A 22,137-nucleotide genomic window follows, 5' to 3' on the forward strand; every position below is an offset into this window, starting at 1 on the left:
GAACTTAAAAGAAATTTTTGGACTAAGTATGTGGTTGAAGATTACATAACTTTTAAGAGAATATATGTAGCTCAGGGTTGCAAAGTGTTCAATGCATCACAGTGCATCAGTGTGCTGATGATGTTACCTAGTTGGGTAATCAAAAGTCTGCAAATAACCCAGCTTGGAGAGCACTAAGAACTCCATAACTTATTAAGTTATAGCCTAGCCTGTGAACCACTACTTTGTGTTTGGCTCTGACAGGAGACTTCTAGAACAAAAAACAGAAGCAAACCTAACACTTTCCAGATGCTGGTTGTTTGCCCACACCTGTTTTAGTGTAGTCTTTTTTTAATCTGATATGCTCCATATATTTTGGACAACCAACATTCTAGGAGATGAAATCACAGTATTGCTTGAAACATTCTGGAAACTGAAACCCATCACACCTAGAAAGCAGCACATTGAGGAAAGTTGCTTTATAGCAGGTGCATTTTGAAATATATAATTGAATATCTGTGACGAAATGGTTCCTTCCTCATACTTTATAAGAAATAGAGGCTTATGACCTCTCAACTTGCCCATGATTTCACTGGACATGGAAATAACAAATACAGCAAGTACCACCAGAAATACATCACAGCTTTTTCTTGGCTTCAGGAGTACCACACTAGAGCCTTGGTGGCGCAGCAGACAAAAGCACTGTTAAGTAACACCAGCTGCCTGCAATTACTGCAAGTTCAAATCTCACCAGGCTCAAGGTTGACTCAGCCTTCCATCTTTTCGAGGTAGGTAAAATGAGGACCCGGATTGTGGGGGCAATAAGCTGACTTTGTATAAAAAAGAACACCGCTTGGGGGGGGGGCGAAAGCCCTACTAAGCAGGTATATAAAAAAGTATGAAGGCTGTTGCTTAACGCATTGTAAGCCGCCCTGAGTTTCCGGAAAAGAGCGGCATATAAATCGAACCAATAAACAATAAACCAATAATAATAATCAGTCCTTTCTTCTCTGAAATGTTAGCCTAGCCATTCTCAATGTAGATGCTCTTTAGATCAGAGTTCCCCAAATTTTCTGGCTTTGCATACAAGCCGGGGGGGGGGGGGGGAGGAAGGGGAAGGAGATTGTTTCACATGAGCGGAGGGCACATGTACATACCGCTTGTGAAAATGGAACGTGCGCAATGCCCTTGCCCGCTGCTTGCACAAGTGGAGGCGCACACGTGTGCATATTCAGCAGTGGTGGGATTCAACATTTTTTACTACCAGTTCTGTAGGCATGGCTTGGTGGGTGTGGCAGAGCTGTAAAATCTCCATTCCCATCCCACTCCAGGGGAAGGTTACTGCAAAATCCCCATTTCCTCCCGATCAGCTGGGACTTGGGAGGCAGAGAATAAATGGGGGCGGAGCCATTCAGAGGTGGTATTTACCGGTTCTCCAAACTACTCAAAATTTCCGCTACCGGTTCTCCAGAACTGGTCAGAACCTGCTGAAGACCACCTCTGATGCTCACCTAGCACTTCTGTGGCCCGGTCCCAAAAGACTCAAGGCCCAGTAGTGGGCCACAGCCTGGGGGTTGTGGACCCCTGATTTAGATAAGGGTAAAGGTTCCTCTCACACATATGTGCTAGTTGTTCCCGATTCTAGGGGCAGTGCTCATCTCCGTTTCAAAGCTGAAAAGCCAGCGCTGTCCAAAGATGTCTCCGTGGTCATGTGGCCGGCGTGACTAAATGCCAAAGGTGCATGGAACAGTGTTACCTTCCCACCAAAGATGGTCCCTATTTTTCTACTTGCATTTTTTACATGCTTTCAAACTGCTAGGTTGGCAGAAGCTAGGTTGGGACAAGTAACAGGAGCTCACCCCATTATGCGGCACTAGGGATTTGAACCACTGAACTGCTGACCTTTCGATCGACAAGCTCAGCATCTTAGCCACTGAGCCACTGCGTCCCTCTGCTTTAGATACATGACTTCAAATCTTAGAATTCTCACCAGGGTCTATGCTGTGTCCATCCATATTGGGGAAGTCTGGATTAGCACATGACAGATGGAGAAAGGACGATTAAAGGGCTAATTGTTTTATTAGTCCAACCTTTTTAAATCAAGAATGACTAAACTTAAATGCCTGGAGGCACATTTAAGTATTTGTGGGAGGACATCATAGACATGGCTGTATTTTCCTTTTTTGTGTTCTTATTAGAGAGTTGAGATTTAATTCTGTTTTTGCTTAATTGTGCTAAGTATAGGTTTCACATCGTTTATACTTTCAAGATGAGGAAGCAGTTAGGGTGATCATCCTGATTGCTAAAATATTATTTATTTCTTGCTTAGTTTATTTTAAAGGCCATGGGAATTCAGATATACTGGTTTTAGAATCGGCAGTTTCAGGTTTTTGTATTTTTGGTTTTTTTTAATTTATATGCCGCCCTTCTCCGGAGACTCAGGGCGGCTTACAGTGCGTTAAGCAATAGCCTTCATACTTTTGTATATTTATACAAAGTCAGTTTATTGCCCCCACAAACTGGATCCTCAATTTATCTACCTTAGAAAGGATGGAAGGCTGAGTCAACCTTGAGCCTGGCGAGATTCGATCTTACTTTTTAATTGCAGACAGCTGGTGTTAAATTACAGTGCTTCTGTCTGTTGAGCTAAACCAGGCTCCAGTTTTTCAAGTAGCTGGCAGGATTCAAAGCCCAATTTTTTCCTGAATGCAAAATAAACATATACACTAAAGGTACAATAGGAAAATAGCTCTTTTCACAGACCTAGAGAAAAAAATGGTCTAAATACATATCTCTTGCTTAATCTAAACTAAGGGTCTCCAACCTTGGCAACTTTAAGACGTGTGGTCTTCAGCTCCCAGAGTTCCTCAGCCAGCTTTGAGTTGAAGTCCACACGTCTTAAAGTTGCCAAGGTTGGAGACCCCTGATCTAAACCAAAGATGAATGCTAACACCAATTCTAAGCTGCCCCAAATTCTTATGAGCCAAGCTGATTTACAAATTTACCTCAGTCCAGTTGCTTACAGTCCAGTCGGATGGGCACAAGACATCCCTATTACACGAAAGGCGAGTTTTTGGTTTTAGCAGATGTTGGCATTCCTCCGCTGGCAGAGCCTGCTCATCAAATCCCAGTTTCTGGATACAAAGAACAGTGCGCTTTTTTTCCCCTGTGGGGCCACAGGTGCTGGAACATTTCTGCCATTCCCCTGCCCACCATCTGAAGAGAAAAAGCCAAAAGAGAACAAAGAACGTGAAGTAAAATTTGAAAGTCAAAATCTGAGCATTATGATGGAAGCAGCGCAAAGGGATGGCTGAAATACTTATATTCTGAGCCCAGATTTTTTTTTTCCATTTTAAATAGCTGGCTTTCAACACATTTTATTCCCTTAAATTGGGCTATTGGATAAAAGTAAACTCATGCTAGTTTAGAATAGAATAACAGAGTTGGAAGGGACCTTGGAGGTCTTCTAGTCCAACCTCATAACTTCTGGAGGCAAGTTGTTCCACTGATTAATTGTTCTAACTGTCAGGAAATTTCTCCTTAGTTCTAAGTTGCTTCTCTCCATGATTAGTTTCCACCCATTGCTTCTTGTCCTGCCCTCAGGTGCTTTGGAGAATAGTTTGAACCCCCCTCTTCTTTGTGGCAGCCCCTAAGAACATGATGGCGAACCTATGGCACGCATAACATATCGGTGGGCACGTGAGCATTGCCCTAGCTCAGCTGATTTTTGGGCCCACCAGAAGTCGGGAAACAGGGTATTTCCGGCCTCCGGAGGGCCTCTGGGGGGTGGGGAAGCCATTTTCGCTCTTCCCAGGCTCCTAGAAATGCTCTCCTGTCCCACCAGAAGTCAGCAAACAGGCCATTTCTGGCCTCCAGAAGGCCTCCGGGGGGATGGGGAAGGCTGTTTTTGCCCTACCCAGGCTCCAAGAAAGCCTCTTTGCGTGCCAAAAGCGGGGGGAGAGCAGGGGTGTTGCGTATGCATGCGCAGGGGTGCAGGCGGGGTGCACTGAATTATGGGTGTGGGCACATGTGGGCACGACCCCCCCCAGTGCTTCCCCCGCTTTTGGCACATGACAGCAAAAAGGTTAGCCATCACTGCCCTAAGATATTGGAACATTGCTATCATGTCTCCCCTAGTCCTTCTTTTCATTAAACTAGACATACCCAGTTCCTGCAGCCATTCTTCATATGTTTTAGCCTCCAGTCCCCTAATCATCTTGGTTGCTCTTCTCTGCGCTCTTTCTAGAGTCTCCACCTCTTTTTTACATCGTGGCGACCAAAACTTTAGTTCCGCAAGAGCATTTCCTTAATAGCAATCTTTAATTTGCTAGGAGAAATGCTAGCCACTCTCCCAATTATTACCACTGGAAGCAGCTTCCTACTAGAATTATATCTATTATTTTGCATTATTATTTTTTTACCTCAGCCCCGCTAGATAGGTCAGTCCAGAAAATTAGCTCAGCAGGAAGACTAAAACTACACTACAGTAACGGAATCTTTGGAGTCTAATCATGCATCACTTACTTTCCTATTTACAATAACACGAGTTAGGGAGGTTTCTGTCTAAGATCTTTTCTAGCATTTCTTCTTCATTTTTGGGCTTAAGCAGTGGTTCACTCCTGGTTGCTGTGGTAACAGATCTCCCCTCTCTCCATCAATATCCTCCTATTTTACTCTCCACAACATCTGTACAATCCACATTCAAAAGTGCACACACTGTGTGAGAAATAACTCCTCCAAAAGTTGCCACCAAACTGCAATTGTTATTATGGCAGAAGGAAATCATTACATTTGGGGAGATATAGCATATCTAGTGTATTATTATAAGATTGTGTTTTATAAAATGAGGAACCCTGGGTATATGATAGTATGTTGTATATAATTTCTAGTTAGCAGGATGTGGGGAATAGTATTTTTAAGGTATCTCAATGGTGCTTTTTCAAGAGGCAACTGAACTTTCTTGTTTTTTTCTTTTGAAGACATTTTGCTTCTCGTCCAAACTTCTTCAGCTCTATCAGCATCGTGGGGAATGGAAGGATTCCATTGGTATTCCTATTCCAGCTGTCTACAAGGAATATAAATCCTTCCATTCCCCACCATCCTGCCAGAGCTGAAGAAGCTTCTTGGATGAGAAGCAAAACGTCTTCAAAGAAAAAACAAGAAAGTCTAGTTGCCTCCTGAAAAAACATCTTTGGGACAACCATAACCTGGATGACTGATAATCTCTACAGACTATTTTTAAGGTAGTCTCTAGATTAGAGATCTGAGCTTGCATAGAATAATATGAGCATGCTTGGGTTCAAATTGGACTTTGGTTAAGCTTGTGCTATACTGGCCAAAGTATGGCTTATCCCAGGGGTGAAATCCAGCAGGTTCTGACAGGTTCTGGAGAACCGGTAGCGGAAATTTTGAGCAGTTCGGAGAACCGGTAGCGGAAATTTTGAGCAGTTCGGAGAACTAGTAGTAGAAATTTTGAGCAGTTTGGAGAACCGCTAGCGGAAATTTTGAGTAGTTCGGAGAACTGGCAAATACCACCTCTAGCTGGCCCCAGAGTGGGGTGGGAATGGAGATTTTGCAATATCCTTCTCCCAGGAGTGGGGAGGGAATTGGGATTTTGCAGTATCCTTCCCCTACCATGCCCACCAAGCCATGCCCACCAAGCCATGCCACACCCACCAAGCCACACCCACAGAACCGGTAGTAAAAAAAATTGGATTTCACCACTGGCGTATCCCCAAACACACACACACACACACACACACACACACACACAGTTTAGTCTGCCCTATTCTAGCATGTATTTTGTCTGTCCTACGCCCAACAATGACTTTGTTCTGATGCTGCTTAATTTTTCTGTGGTACAGTCAATAAAGGCAAAATGTGGCCCTAGATCCTAAAATAGTTCTATATTCTCCTTCCTAAGGAACAGCAATAATCAGTCAATTTTACTTAGAATCCAAGATAAGGGGAAACAATGTGGTGAGCAAATTCATAAATTATGTTTTTGTTCAATGCCTCAAGATGAAAAGTCCACCCAATTTTTGACATCATTTAATTGGAGCTAATACTCTATTATGGTATACTTTGTAAATTTTCCCAGTGATTCTATATATTCTTGCAATTTGCACTGAGAAAGCAAGACTTAGAAACAATGAGATTTAGAAATGCAGACTGAAAATAATTTAGCCTTCATTTTCACAGGCAGATGGCTTGCAATGGGACATTGAAAGTGCTTCGGCATAGATGATTAATTATAATACGCTATACCTTTGACATTTTCTAAGAAGTTTGCTTAATCCACCTCCATATATTAATGCTAAGCTTTAAACCTTAAACCTGTACATGTTCGGAAGCCAATCTTTTACCAACGATTTGCCTCTTGTATATTAGCTTCTGTGTGGGAAAACAGAGCTGCTCTAGCCTCGCTTTCAAAACTTTAAAATTTGGCTAATTCACCCAAAGCCAAAATGCTCACACTGTGCAATTTACTGCTCCCAACTGCATAGCCCAGATCTGCTCTCGCAGGGAGAGCAGATCTGGGCTATAAAAATCAGGACAATTATTAGTTGGCAGCAATGATTTTGGGTTTTAAAATCTCTTTATGATCATATACTGGTTACCAGGATGCTTGTGCCAGATCTAGATAAACCTGATTTAAAATATATCTCGGGGACGCGGTGGCTCAGTGGCTAAGACGCTGAGCTTGTTGATCGAAAGGTCGGCATTCAGCGGTTCGAATCCCTAATGCCGCGTAATGGGGTGAGCTTCTGTTACTTGTCCCAGCTTCTGTCAACCTAGCAGTTCAAAAGCACGTAAAAAATGCAAGTAGAAAAATAGGGACCACCTTTGGTGGGAAGGTAACAGCGTTCCCTGCGCCTTTGGCGTTTAGTCAAAGCTCTTCTGCTTTGAAATGGAGATGAGCACCGCCCCCTAGAGTCTGGAACGACTATCACGTATGTGCAAGGGGAACCTTTACCTTTAAAATATATCTCATAGGAGAAAGTTGCATTTCAAAAAACCTACAAACAAACATGTCATATTTGATTCTACTTCTGCTGACAATGTTCTTCAGTGAACTTAGACACGTGTCATATTGCATGGAACACAGCCCTGTTTTTAAAATGTCCCTATTCTTAAAGGTTATGCAATTCAAATCAAGTTAAGAATAAAAGAACACCAAAAATGTGAGCAACTGTCAAACTGCAAGAAAGCAACCAGAGATATTCATAAATAGCTAAAGTAAACAGCTTTTTTGTATCCTGCTTAAGTTATAAGAAACTCGCCAGTCTGTTTGCCTTCCCCTGGGAACAACCAGATCAGGCTTCATGGATCTTGGTGTGTGGGGAGGAGATTAGGATGCCAAGGACTCTAAGCAAAGCCCATGCATGACTACCCTCTTTCCAGCCTAGCTGGCAGTTTCCCAACAGCAAAGTTTCCCAAAAAGCAGAGGTGCTTTTTCTAGAGGCAACTGGGCTTTCTTTTTTTCCTTTGAAGATGTTTTGCTTCTCATCCAAGAAGCTTCTTCAGTTCTGACTAGATGGTGAGGAATGGGAAGGACAACCATAATCTGTATGACTGAGAATCTCCGTAGACATTTTTCCGACGGCAACAGAATTGGTCCATTACTTGGGGGTTTAGTTGCTTGGGTTTCTGACACATTTCAATATTGGCGTATTTGTGGCAAAGACTGTATGAGATGCTTTGGCACCGGTATTTTTATTTGGGATTTATTGTATTTGTATTCATGTGGTTTAATTGTTTGTGTACTGTGCATCACCCAGAATTTTTGCATAATAACAGAATTGGGACAGGGACAAAACAAAATGCCTTAAACCATTAAAACTGCTATTTTAACTGTACTGTACTTGAGAACAAATTGTACTGAATTCCTGTGTAAACATCTACAGTACATTGCATTAAAGTATAACTTGATGTACTAGTGATATTCCACTGTACCTCTCTGCCCCAGGCAACTTAAGTAATGCTGTTGATGTCCTGTCCTGGTGCCTGGAGGTTGTGAGTGTTTGGATGGGGAACAACAGGCTTCTAGTGAACCCTGGCACCACCGAGTGTCGTTAGGATTTAGAGCCTCCTTAATCTGGGACTTTACCATCTTTGGTTCTGGATGGGGTGGCACAATCCCAAATAGACCCAGTGCCCAACCTGGATATTCTCCTGGATTTACAACTTTTGCTTGAGGAGCAGGTGACAATTGTGGTTGTGAGGACCTTTATGCACCGGTTGGCCCATTCCCGAATCATGAGATTTTGGTCACAGTTACTTAGACCTTGGTCACCTCACAAATGGACTACTATAATGTGCTCTTCGTGGGTCTGCCCTTAAAGCTCCAGCTGGGACAAAATGCTGTGGCACAGGCAATTATGTGTGCCTCTAGCAGGACATACGTTACACCTCTGCTCCGTGAGCTACATTGGTTTCCAGTTTGCTTCGGGGTCCAATTCAAGATGTTGGTTTTGACCTGTAAAGCCCTACATGCAGTGGTGGGATTCAAATAAATTAACAACTGGTTCTCTGTCCTAATGGGCAGGTGTGGCTGGGTGGTCATGTGATTGGGTGGTCATGGTCAACTCGATGTCACTCATGTCAAGGGGGCGCTTCATCTCGCCTAGCCTCTCATGAACGTGGGGATGCTGCAATGTAACAAGGCTTAACCCAGAGGCAGTTTCGGAAAACACTTAAGCAGGCTAGAAACAACACACACAGGGACACTGGAACGCCTCCTTCCTGCCTTCCTGACAGGATTAACCTGTAAGGTGGGAAAAACAAAAGGCTGTTGGAAAGAGATTTCTTCCAACAGCCAGTTTGCCGAGCTGCTCGACAGTTAACTACTGGTTTGCACGAACCGGTGTGAACCAGCTGAATCCCACCACTGCCTACATGGGGACTGGTTATCTGAAGAACCATCTCTTCCCAGTTACATCAATCCATCCCATCAGGTCCAGCAGGAAAGACATGCTGAGGGACCTATCTAAAAAATTACATCTGGCAGGACTTGGGAGCTGTAGTAGCACCTCCTTATCGGAATATCATCTTCTCTGAGATGAGATTAGCCCCAGCTCTTATGTCCTCCCCAAAAATTTTCAAAACATGTTTTTTCCCCCAATCAGGCCCATAGATCTCTTGATAGCAGAGAGTCCATGCCGTAACTACATCACATGCAACATTCTGATCTTGACTCTCTTGACATTCTTGATTTTAATAATTCATTTGTTTTAATTGGTTTTATAATATATGTAAATAATTGGTTCTACTGTAGGCTGCTCAGAATTACCTTCTGTGAGATGACGGTTATATGAATTTGATTCAGGGGTGAAATGCTCCCGGTTCGGACCGGATCACTGGATCCGATAGTGATGGCGGCGGGTGGTTCGGAGAACCGGTAGCAAAAATCCCTGCGCGCCCCCCCCCAATGCCCAGCTGAGCCACGCGATCAACAGACGCTGTTTTTTTTTTACTTTAAAAAGCATTTTTTCTACAACCTCTTCAGTCAAAGAGGTTGTAGAAAAAAAATGCCTTTAAAAGCCTCTGACAATCCCAGCTGAGTTGCCTATCGTCAGAGGCTTCTAAAAGCATTTTTTTCTGCAACCTCTTAAGGTTGTAGAAAAAATGCTTTTAAAAGTTAAAAAAAAAGTTGGCCACACCCACCCAGTCACATTACCCCCCCAACCAATCCACGCCCACAGAACCGGTAGTAACAAATTTTAGATTTCACCCCTGATTTGATTAAATAAAAAAAAATTACCTTTTTTTTTGTGTGTGTGTGATTCTAGAACTTTATGCAGTGATGCCTCTGAACTTTTTTGGTCAGTATATCATATCATAGAGGCCATTAATTTTCAAATAAGATTATACTATCAGTTAGTGCCCAAATAATTAGCACAAGTTAATTATAGCTACTTTGTGGTTTATGCTTTAAAGAACAAGCATGTTATTTACAGGGACTATAATGGCATTCCAGATATGGCCACCCAGTGAGATGTGATCAGCATACATTGTTGTTACAGCGGCAGAAAACCCTGTAAATTCTTGCAGCAGATGTTCAATGTTTATTCTGCAAAAGCAGCAGGAGCCATCATAAAAATATCTGCTAGTTAGTTTAATCATGATTAACATTCTTAGACAATGAAATCCCCTCTGAGCGTTGCAAGTTCATAGCAAAGAGAGTATACAACAACAAATGCAGGTTGCAATCCTCCTTCCTACACAGAAAGTACATTTAAATTTTATGGGAATTATTTCTAAAGAGGCATATGAAATCATATATATTAGGGAAATACGTGGAAAGTTATGGAAAGTATGGAAATATGTAATAGAGTTGTTGCATTGAAATAATGTATTAGGAGAGTTGATGCATTTGAGATATGTTCAAATTACATGTATTAGGGAAATATATTGTGAAAAAGTCAGTCAGTATTTCTGATTGAAAGAAAGTGATTGGTAGTTAGAAATTTCAAAATTGAAGAGATCAGGACAAGTTTCCCAGAGTAAATCTTCAGACCGGTTTGACATCTGCTATAGAACTTATTTAGTCAGACATTAGCTACTAAGATGGCTTCCAACACAGGAAGTGTAAGAAGTGTTATATCAGAATATATTTTATTCTTTATACTATTTCCATCTTCCCTTAAAACATGAACAGAATCCACAATGGAGTGAGAATCAGCATCTCCACTAGATAATTGACAGTTAAGCTGAAACTAAGTTAATCAAGGAAAGATAGCAAACAGAAGAAAATTGTTTGACTCAAACTTCCTCAAAATAAGTTACCCAGACCTAATCCACATATCAAAGGATAAGGTCTGTAAACACAAATAGAATTAATTAAATTAAGTCTCTCAGCGGAACTGCATGTTCGTAAGAATAAGCATCATAGATGATATACCTACACACACACACACACATACACACCTCAAGTGTCACCCTAGAATCAGCACATAGACCAGGGGTCAGCAACCTGCGGCTCTGGAGCCGCATGTGGCTCCTTCATCCCTCTGCTGCGGCTCCCTGTCACTCAAAATACGCATCACAGCCGCCAATTTGCGACACCCACCGGCACGAGATTTATTGAGCTTTTCAACTCCCGGTCAGCCAACCATGAATAAATCCAAGAAAAGAAAAGTTTCAGAAGAAAACAGAACATTTAATTCAACTACATATGCTAATTTTGTGTCTGCTCAAGAAATAGTCAGGCACGGGAAGAGTTTTGTGGCTCCTGGTGTTTTCTTTTCTGTGGGAAATGGGTCCAAATGGCTCTTTGAGTGTTTAAGGTTGCAAACCCCTGACACAGACATTTCCACACTGGGACAAGCTCCTCTATAAAAATATGTCGTTGTAGCCGCCCCTAAAGACAAACTCTTTGCTTTTAGGAATAAATGTTTCTTCATTTCTCACAGCTGTCTGGATCTCATTTTTATTTATTCTTGCACAATCCCGGCTTGAGTTGGAACCCCAAATTAGTCTTCTGACAGGAGGAATATTTGAGCGCATGCTCAGGTAGGCCTTGTCAGAACTTGGAATGTTTAGATATGCAAATAGGACATTAATCAGAGAAAGGACATTGAACAACAGAATGGTGATAATGAAGACTGACCTTCAGGGTTTATTCAAAGGTTCTTTTCGTTACGTCTGATTCAAGGGGGAAAGGACTTTATCTCTCTGTGAGAAATGCCACAATCTTCACCAATACATCACATGATTTATGACTTTTCAATTTAAGGTCCTTCACTTATTATCTCAGTTCATGTTGCAAACAGGGTTGGGCAACTTTTTCAGATCAGCAATGGCCCTGCCAAAAATGACTGCTGAAATCTCACAGACCCCTTCTCTGAGATCTTATCTGTTCTTTTCAAGAATGCAAAAACGTCTAATTTTCACTTCAGATCTCTGTTAAAAAAAACCCCGAATCTTAAGAAAATTAAGCCAATGTTTACATTATGAATATTTACAATTTAAACTGTTTTATAGACGGTACTTTGGCAACACCTTGCTTGTAACAAACAACCTTCTAAAATATGCCATGCTGCAGGGGTGGAAACTGAGAGAATTGGTGAAGTTATAAAACATGATTTATTAAAGCACAGCATCTGTCACTGGGGGCGTCCGTGGGGGTAAAAAAAATCAGTATGGCCCTTGCGCAGAGCAATCACAGCACCTGCCTTTTGTGTGTGTGTCAATGTCACATGCACACACAAAGGGGTGGGACTTCAAGTGCACAATTGCAACTATCTCTTCTCAACTTTTTGAGTCCCTCCCTGTAGACACTGCTGTCCATCACCCTTTATTGCTGACTAGCTGGTAACCCAACACCCGGGTATTTATAGACATCGAAGCCTTTGTCTGACAGGGAGCCATTGAGAGGGGCCTTTCTTCCCCCTACTCCCATGCCCATCGTCCCTGCCCTCTCCCTTCCCCCTACCATGCTTTCCTCTTTCCCGCCCTGTCTACGATCCTGGCACTTTGCCCCAAATCCATCAGCGCTTCCCCATTGCTCCACTGGAAGAAGAACGTCATGGCTGCCTTTCCAGATGAAGCTGCGAAGGAACTGACATCACAAACAATTGATGCTATAGGACACTGCACTCACTCTCCTTAACAGCCCAGGTGTTCCAGAGTTATGCTGGAACACACACAGACACACACACACACACCAGGGGTGTCTTACCCCCCACAGTATTTGTTTCCAGATAGTAAGTCATCCGTGTACCAAGTTTGGTTGAAATTGCTCAAGGTGTTCCAGAGTTATGCTGGAACATACATATATACATCCCTTTTTATATAGATAGATCCTGCTGGTTCCTGAAAGCTTTAGTTCTTTTATTGTCGGAATGAGTGCAGATTCTGTATCATTGCCTCAGAAAATTGTTGACTTAGACAGAAACTGATAAAAAGTTGGGTTAAGGAATACTGGTTGAAACACTGCTGTGTGATTCACTTTGCTCACTCATTTTCATATAATTACTGATCTCTCTGACATATTTTAAAATTTTTTTCATTTGGATAGTTATTTTTCTTCAATCATATATGATCTGGGATGAAAAAAAATATAGTTTATTTGTCATCATTATCTTAAAATACCTTCCTCTATACCAGGGGTCCCCAACCCCTGGACCATGGCCCACTTCTAGGCCATGGCCTGTTTGGAACTGGGTCACATGCACACAGTTCAACTTGCATGAGTGTGATCTGTCCCCATACCCACACACACACAAACACAGCCAGCCGAGGGTTAAGGAAACACTTTGGAACGCACCCAGGTCTTATCTCCCACTTGGCAGCGATAGACACACCGTCTGCCAAATGCCTTTATTTTCACAAACAGAAAGATAAGGTACTTAACGTGCAAAAAGTCCAAGCAGAAACAATATTTCTCTCCGCAGTTCCGAACGAGGCTTTAGTGACTATCCAAGGTTTACTTTTGTTCATCACAAGGATCACTGACCACTACCCTCTATTATATAGTCTCTGGGGTGTGGTCCAGTGACTCAGTTCTAATCCCTAGCACGCCTCCTAAACTGCTGCAAACGTTTATCACGCCTTCGGAGGCGTGCGTCCAGGAATGATGTTTCTTCGTCACTCTGATCCGAGCCAGCTGTCTCCCTACTGATCTCCTCTCCCTCGGCCGGCACCTGAAACAATGCCAGAGGGGAGGGGCCTGGAGAGGGAGGCCTGGCTGACTTCTCTTCCTCATGCTCGGAGCTTTCTTCCTCCGATGGGACAGGCTCAGAGGGCGGGGCCACAACAGAGTGGCGGGGCCACAACAGAGTGGTGTATGCCTGGTTTCTCTCTCCCCCCTCCCCCCCAGCCGTGTTGCCAAGCCACAAAGATTGGTGACCTCTGCTCTGTATGATATTCATGCATACCTTGGTGGACAATCTTTTTCAATGCATTTTTTCTGTTTTGCCTTGGGTTGTGTTTCTGGGTCACAAAACAGGTTTTTCACCATACTCTTCCCCTTTTTCACACAATGGGCAATCTGTCGCTGAAACCCTACAAGAAAAATGAAAAAAAAAATTGAACTTCATCTTTAGATGTATCTTTAAGAAGATAAACATTTTGATTCATGGAGTAGCTCATATTAGACTTTAGCACTGCTAAGAATCTGCTGAATACACAATTTTTTGCAGGAGAACATCCTGCCTGCCATTAACGCTACCTGCCATCACCAAATGTTCAAAACTGCCAAGAAAAGCTGGCAGATGCTAATCTCTGCTGTCTACAAAATGCAGACAATAGATATGGCATCTGCCAGTTTTTATTCTTTTTATTTATATTTTTTGAGTGCCAAACTCCAGTGGACTTTACCTATATCATTGCAGAATGTGTGTGTCCCAGAGCATTTTAAAGAATAGAATAACAGAGTTGGAAAGGACTTTGGAAAGTCCAAAGGAGACCGTATACCATTCTGGACAAATGGCTGTCCAATCTCTTCTTAAAAACCTCCAATGTTGGAGCACCTAATTGTTCTCTCAGGAAATTTCTCCTTATTTCTAGATAGGTTATCTCCTTGATTAGTTTCTGTCCATTGCTCTTTGTCCTGCTTTTTGGTGCTTTGGAGAATAGGCTGGCTCCCTCTTCTTTGTGGCAGCTCCTCAAATATTGGAACACTGCTCTTATGTCACCCCTGTAATGGTAGTTAATACTATAGTTTGGTATTCCAGCTAAAAAAACTAATTCTACTACTAATATGTCCCTATGTCATCCACATTATGGATTTTTCATTCAAATAGGAGAAGTTGCCAATATGAAAGGATCAGTGAGATGCCCTACTATGACTTCCCCCCCACAAATGATAGAGTGTTGGAACGCCCTGCTGTTGAGAAGTCCATGTAGGCGCCTTTCTGCTAAAATCAGCCTTGGTTATATCTCAATACGGTAACTACAGTTTTGTCCTTTGTTTATACTCGTGCATTTGTTTCTGAAGGTTCCTGAATAAGGTCAAAGAGACATGAAAAGAAAAATGAAAGTAGGAGAGGAAACAGAAGAACATAAACAAGTTGCCTTATAGATGCTTGGGACTTTAGTTCCTCAAAATACTTCGCTAGCCATGTTGACTGGGAAAATGCAGAACCAAAGTACAACTCAATTTAGTCATCAGATTAGGCAAACCCACATTGACCCTCTTGGAATTTAAACTTTACATTAATCAGTTTTCTGCATCTGTAAACTAATGACAATAGATATACGGTAAATATTAGAGGCACTTTTGTCTCCTTTCTTATCTAAAGTATTTATGTACTCTATGTACAACAGGCCTGCTGTTGATTAGATTCATAATTTCGGTGCTTACAAATCCTTCTTCTTTCCTTCAGTTCAGTTCAAACCAGACCAGTACATAGAAACTGTTTTCAACAGGCTGAGGTGGTGAGGTAAGTTGATAATAAGAATTACTCAAGAAGAATGGATAATTATCATAAATTAACCGACAAGTTTGAAATTCCCTTTCTACCTTAATCATTCCACAGAAGCAACTAGGGGTCACCTCCAGCAATTACTTGGTAAGTTATTATTAGTTTGAACAGAGCTGATATAAAGAAGTCTATGTTTTGTTTTGTTTTTAAATGGGAAAAGATTGTTAATTGCACAGTGTGATTTCTGCATTAAATTAGGGCAAAACCCCCCACTGCTTTCATTACTTGGAATGGGAAAAATGCCATTGTTTGCCTGAGGTTTAACTAATTAATGATTAGTAGACACACAAAGTAGTTTTCGGTATGCTGATTTTATTGGTGGCCTTTCAAAGGGCATATAAATTAACTATTAATAAAATCACCAGTCTGAGGCAATTTACGTATACCCAAGTCGGTACATTGTTAGAACAATGAATGAGGAGACCAAAGCAGATGACGAGAGAGAGGAAAGGGACTTGGAAAATTGTGCTTTCTTACCATTGCCACAAGTTACACTGCAACTTGTCCACTTTCCATATTTCCAAACGTATTCAGGCTCCTCCACTTCATTTTCCAAGCTTGAGCTTTTGCGGACAGTGTATTCATATTTTATTCCAGGGTTGTTTTCTTGAAAAAGGAGCTGAACAACATTTATTGTACATTTCAATCACAAAATATCAAACCAGAATACTCTCTACTCTTCTCTGTTTTTAGGACTACCAGATTGGGGCTCCAAAGATCCAGTAGGCCAAGAGTTACGCCACCCATGACACATCACAATCAAGGAAGCAAGAACCACCCAGGCCTTAAAAAACTGCTCTGGTGTAAGAATTAAAGGTAATGGATTAAACGTGAAAACTGCAGGAGTCACTGCAGTCCTCTTTGATTTAGATATCTTGAGTTTGTCCACTTTGGTAGAAATAATAAATACATATGCCCATTGATGAAATCTCTTTGAACATTTTTAATCTCTTCCCACCAGGCTTCTTGCATGCTGGTATGAACTGTAGATATATTATAGAGTTATCTGCAGAGTATATTAAAAATGCCAAGCTGGTGGCCACAGCACTGTGATTGAAGCTCCAGCTATTTTTAATGCACACCACTTCAGTCCAGTGGTGAAATTCCATTTTTTTTTACTACCGGTTCTGTGGGCGTGGCTTGGTGGGCATGGTGTGGCTTGGTGGGCGTGACAGGGGAAGGATACTGCAAAATCTCCATTTCCACCCCACTCCAAGGGAAGGATACTGCAAAATCCCCATTCCCTCCCCACTCCAGGGGAAGAATATTGCAAAATCCCCATTCCCTCCCCACTCCAGGGGTGGGATACTGCAAAATCCGCATTCCCTCCCCACTCCAGGGGAAGGATACTGCAAAATCTCCATTCCCACCCCATTCCTGGGGAAAAGATATTGCAAAATCCCCATTCCCTCCCCTCTCCAGGGATGGGATACTGCAAAATCCCCATTCCCTCCCCACTCCAGGGGAAGGATACTGCAAAATCCCCATAACCTCCCCGCTCCAGGGGAAAGATACTGCAAAATCTCCATTCCCACCCCACTCCTGGGGAAAGGATATTGCAAAATCTCCATTTCCACCCGAGTCTGGGACCAGCCAGAGATGGTATTTACCGGTTCTCCAAACTACTCCCGCTACTGGTTCCCCAGAACCTGTCAGAACCTGCTGGATTTCACCCCTGCTTCAGTCTCATTGTCATGGCTACCATCTTGACTAGTGTAGATGTAAATTGCTAACAATTTCCTTTCCTGTCTGTGGATTGTGTCTAGAGTTCCTCCTATCTTCTTCCCAGCCTCCTCACCATCTCTGACAACAAGGTAGAATGACAGTTTTCTAATTTCTTTGCTTCCATTTATTTTTGCCTCCCTCCCAGATCTGGCAGCTGTAATATTTTGATGTGTTCAGTCAAAGAGATGGGAAACCTACAATCCTTTCCCTAAGGCCCCGGGAATGATAATCTAATTAAATCTGCCAGCCATATGCTCTACAGCTGCAAAATCTTCTTCTTGTCATTGTTGTTTTCCAAATAAGACAAAGGTGATCAATAAATATATCTAGGGCCGTGATGGCAAACCTATGGCATGCGTGCCACAGCTGGCACAGAGAGCCCTCTCTGCAGGCACGCCAGCTGTCGCCCCAGCCCAGTTCCACCACGCATGTGCGCGCGCCTCCCACCAGCCTGCTGGTCTTTTGGTCTCTGCCACGCATGCGTGGATGGATGGGCGCATGCAGGGGATGCACACACACATGGGCATGGTGCATGCATGGGGGGGTGCAGGTTGGTGCAGGAGTAGCCCAAAACGGGGTGCAGGGGAGCCTCGCGCCCCACCCCCGCAGCCCATTTTGGCTTCCAGGTTGGGCCTACAAAGTCTCCTGCACCAACCTGGAAGCCAAAATGGGGCGCGGGGGGGGCGCATGCAGACCCATGCACAGGGTGCATATGCAGGTATGCTCACATTGCATTTTGGGGGTTTGGGCACATGCTTGGGCACTCAGCACGAAAAAGGTTAACCATCACTGATCTAGGGCAGTCACAGTTACATGACAGAATCAAATCTTTGGCTCTGGTGGTAGATTGAGAAGAATGACAGATTAGTAGGAGTAGACTGAGACAATCTAACCAGAAATTGACTAGGATTGTTTTCTAGAAAACCTTCTCAGCCCACATGTCTAGTCAAGGGGTGGGTAATTATGGCCTCTTTACAATCTGTGGACTTCAGATCTCATGCTCAGAAACTCTGGGAGTTGAAGTCAACAGGTCATAAACAGCCCATAGTTGTCCACCCTGCTCTAGTCTAAGGAGCAGTTAAGGTATTATGGGTGGACAATTTTTGCTAAGTCCCCAACGAAGAGAAGGTGCCTGATGCACCTTAATGGAAACACATTGGATCCAACGTGTTTATTTGCAGCAGCAAAAGCATGTGACATGAGAAAGGTTACAAATGTTGACCATTCCCTTTCTGTACTACATTCACACCCATCACGTGACACGCTGGCATACCTGCAGCCACAAGGATTCGTTTGTGGGCCCAGAAGCAGTGAGGTTTTCCAAATCCCCTTTTCTTTCATACTGAAATATTGTTCCCGCCACTTTGTAATTTCCATTCCACTGAATAATAAACCCTCCGTTGAGATAATACTTCTGAGGGTCTTCGCTGCGAAGCGCAAGGAAATTGCCTGCTTCTGACATTTCGACCACTTTGATGTGCCTTGCGCCTTTGGGAATCAGGCCAATATCAACGTAACCTACGTGAGGAAGACAAAATGGATTTAAAAACATCTCCAGGTATTCTTGAAGCCCAATGGACATCATCGAGTGGTCCAAAATGTTGGGACTTGTAAGGTCCAAAAGACGATAAATAGCTTACCTTGGCTTAGAACAGAGGTGAGCAATATTGACCTCTAGCACTTTTAGTCCCATCTAGCAGTCCAGGATGTTTTTAACATATTAAAATATTAATTTTATTAATGAAATTTAATTGAAGAAACTCTTCACATCTTCTTTGTAATGGATGTATGTACACCTCTATGTAGATTTTTGGCCCAGAAATGTCTAACACATACATTAAAGGTCCTTCAAGTTTACCTTACAGGCAGTCATCCATTTGTTTAAGAACCATTTGAAGTTACAACAGCACTGAAAAAAGGTGATTTACAAGCAGTCCTCACACTTATGACCATCACAGCGTCCCTGTGATCAAAATTCAGACACTTGACCACTGACATGTATTTATGAAGGTTGCAGTGTCCTGGGATTGTGTGATCTCCATTTGTGAGCTGGGCTTCTGACAAGCAAGGTAAATGAAGCAAGTTGGATTTGTTTAAAGACTGCAGTGATATGCTTAACAACTATGACAAAAAAATGTCATAACATTGGGCTGCATTGCTTAGTGAAGAAGATTCCAGTCCCAACTATGGTTCTAAGTTGAGGACTATCAGTACAGAGTTTTATAGAACAATACTGGATATATTTCATTTCAAAACAGCTGTATACCCACAGATAAAACGTAATGGAGTGAACAACAAACTGAAGCTACATAACTTTTCTTTTCCCTTTTCCATAAGCACCAAACTAAAGTCTTACATAACTGTCAACAAAAGTGCATATAGTCAAGGCTATGATTTTCCCAGTTGCAACGTATGGCTGTGAAAGTTGGACCATAAGAAAGGCTGAGCGCCAAAGAATTGAGGCCTTTGAACTATGGTGCTGGAGAAGATTCCTGCGAGTCCCTTGGACTGCAAGGCGATCAAACTGGTCAGTCCTAGAGGAGATCAACCCTGACTGCTCTTTAGGTGGTCATATCCTGAAGATGAAACTGAAATACTTTGGCCACCTAATGAAGGACTCACTGAAGAAGAGCCTAATGCTGGGAAAGATTGAGGGCAAAAGAAGGGAACAACAAAGAAAGAGATGGCTGGATGGAGTCACTGAAGCAGTAGGTGTGAGCTTAAATGGACTCTGGGGGATGGTAGAGGACAGGAAGGCCTGGAGGAACGCTGTCCATGGGGTTGCAATGGGTCAGACATGACTTCGCAACTAACAACAACAATAAACTTTGGAATAGTTAAACATTGGTGTTCGGTTATGGATAAGTATTCTCAGTTCCCAGTTCGCACCACTTCGGGAGAACCAGTTGTTAACTTTCTGAGCAGTTTGGTGAACTGGTTGTTGGAAGAAATAATTAAGGCAGAGAACAGTTGTTAAATTATTTGAATCCCACCACTGAGTATTCTCCATGCTCTTTCCCCAAAAATGCCTTGTAGCAAAGCTTCTGTGCTTCCCTCATTTTCTCAAGGAGAAATTGATAACTTTCATCAGACAGAAAAGAAACAATAGCTGAAAATATGGATAATTTCCCCAGCTGTACAACAAATTTCAGCTGGCATTCTGGATAAAGCTGCGATTCCTATTCATATCATCAAATGAAAACCATCCTATTTAATAGGGCTTGGATGAATAAGCCTAAAGAAAGGGTTGTTGGTACATTTTGACAATGCTTACAAAGATGACGGCAGCTAGATTAGTGATGGCTAAATATTAGGGACGAAATTGGGATATTCAAAGAAATGAGTGATATAATGAAATTTGGAGTATGGCAACAAATGATAAATTAACAACAGAAATTAAATTTATTTTTTTCCATATTTTTTTTTATTATTAACATATATAAAAAAAGAAATTAACATACATAACATACATAACATACATGAATCATAATATATAATATATAGCAATATACAGAATACAAACAAACAACAAGTGCTCCCCCACCCCTCGGGATCATTCCTGCTTCCAGAATCTTAAAGTTTCTTCTGGTGGTGGTATCCCTCTTCCTCCAGAAAACACATATGTTAGGAACTGTTTCCAAATTCCATTGAAATCGTTTACCTTCATTATACCCCTCCTTACTTTAATATTGCAGGTCAATTTATCATTTATGGCAATATCCCATACCTCCTTATTTTTATTTATTTTTATTTTATATTGGATTTCTATACCGCCCTTCTCCCTGAGGACTCAGGGCGGTGTACAGCCAGATTAAAAAAAAAACATGCAGAACAAATATTAAAAACAATTAAAAGATATATAAATTTGGCCCAATTAAAACTCATTTACCAATTAAAAACGTTTAAAACATTTAAAAACAGTTAAAAATTTCATCTTAAGCCAGCCCGGCTTGTTTAAATAAATGGGTTTTAAGGGCGCGACGGAAGGCACTGAGGTCTTGGATTCTCCTTATCTCTGGGGGGAGCTGATTCCAGAGGGTAGGTGCCCCCACAGAGAAGGCCCTCCCCCTGGGGGTCACCAGCCTGCATTGTTTGGCTGATGGCACCCCGAGGAGGCCCTCTCTGTGGGAGCGCACGGGTCGCTGGGAGGTCGTCGGTAGCAGCAGGCGGTCTCGCAGATAGCTAGGCCCTATGCCATGGAGCGCTTTAAAGGTGATAACCAACACCTTGAAGCGCACCCGGAAGACAACTGGGAGCCAGTGCAGCTCGCGCAGGAGCGGTGTTACATGGGAGCGCCATGCTGCTCCCGTCACTACCCGCGCTGCTGCGTTCTGGACCAGCTGGAGCCTCCGGGTGCTCCTCAAGGGGGCCCCCATGTAGAGAGCGTTGCAGTAGTCAAGGCGAGAGGTGACGAGGGCATGAGTGACTGTGCACAGGGAATCCCGATCAAGAAAGGGCCGCAACTGGCGAATCAGGCGAACCTGACAAAAGGTCCCCCTGGTTACAGCCGTCAGATGTTCCTCCAAGGACAGCTGCATATCCAGGAGGACTCCCAGATTGCGAGCCTTCTCTGTGGGGGCCAATGACTCGCCCCCAATAGTCAGTGATGGGGTCAACTGACTATATCGGGATGCCGGGAGCCACAGCCACTCAGTCTTGGAAGGGTTGAGCTTGAGCCTGTTCCTCCCCATCCAGACCCGTACAGCCTCCAGGCACTGGGACATCACTTCAAGGGCATCGTTGGGGTGGCCTGGGGTGGAGATGTACAGCTGGGTGTCATCAGCGTACTGGTGGTATCTCACCCCAAAGCCACGGATGATCTCACCCAGCGGCTTCACATAAATGTTGAACAGAAGGGGCGAGAGGACCGATCCCTGCGGCACTCCACAAATGAGAGGCCTCGAGGTCGACCTCTGCCCCCCTGCCAACACAAACTGCGACCGGTCGGAGAGAAAGGAGGAGAACCACCGCAACACGGTGCCTCCCACCCCCAACTCTTCCAGCC

The 22,137-nt window shown here is 43.0% G+C and overlaps 1 protein-coding gene across 4 annotated transcripts in view; it reads right to left on the bottom strand.

The window, feature by feature from the left end:
• ADAMTS12 (ADAM metallopeptidase with thrombospondin type 1 motif 12) overlaps nt 1-22,137 on the bottom strand; it is a 177,935-nt gene that overhangs the window by 15,792 nt on the left and 140,006 nt on the right. For all 4 annotated transcript variants that reach the window (XM_087885638.1, XM_034442423.3, XM_087885636.1 and 1 more), the window contains 4 exons: nt 18,406-18,650; nt 15,885-16,026; nt 13,860-13,986; nt 2,985-3,195 (listed from right to left, as the gene is read on the bottom strand). In XM_087885638.1, the coding sequence (XP_087741764.1) occupies nt 2,985-3,195; nt 13,860-13,986; nt 15,885-16,026; nt 18,406-18,650 (725 nt within the window). The remainder of the gene's footprint in view (nt 1-2,984; nt 3,196-13,859; nt 13,987-15,884; nt 16,027-18,405; nt 18,651-22,137) is intronic.

Source organism: Pantherophis guttatus, chromosome 2 (genome assembly GCF_059756535.1).
Source record: "Pantherophis guttatus breed Tessera chromosome 2, ASM5975653v1, whole genome shotgun sequence".
NCBI classification, from domain to species: Eukaryota; Metazoa; Chordata; class Lepidosauria; order Squamata; family Colubridae; genus Pantherophis; species Pantherophis guttatus.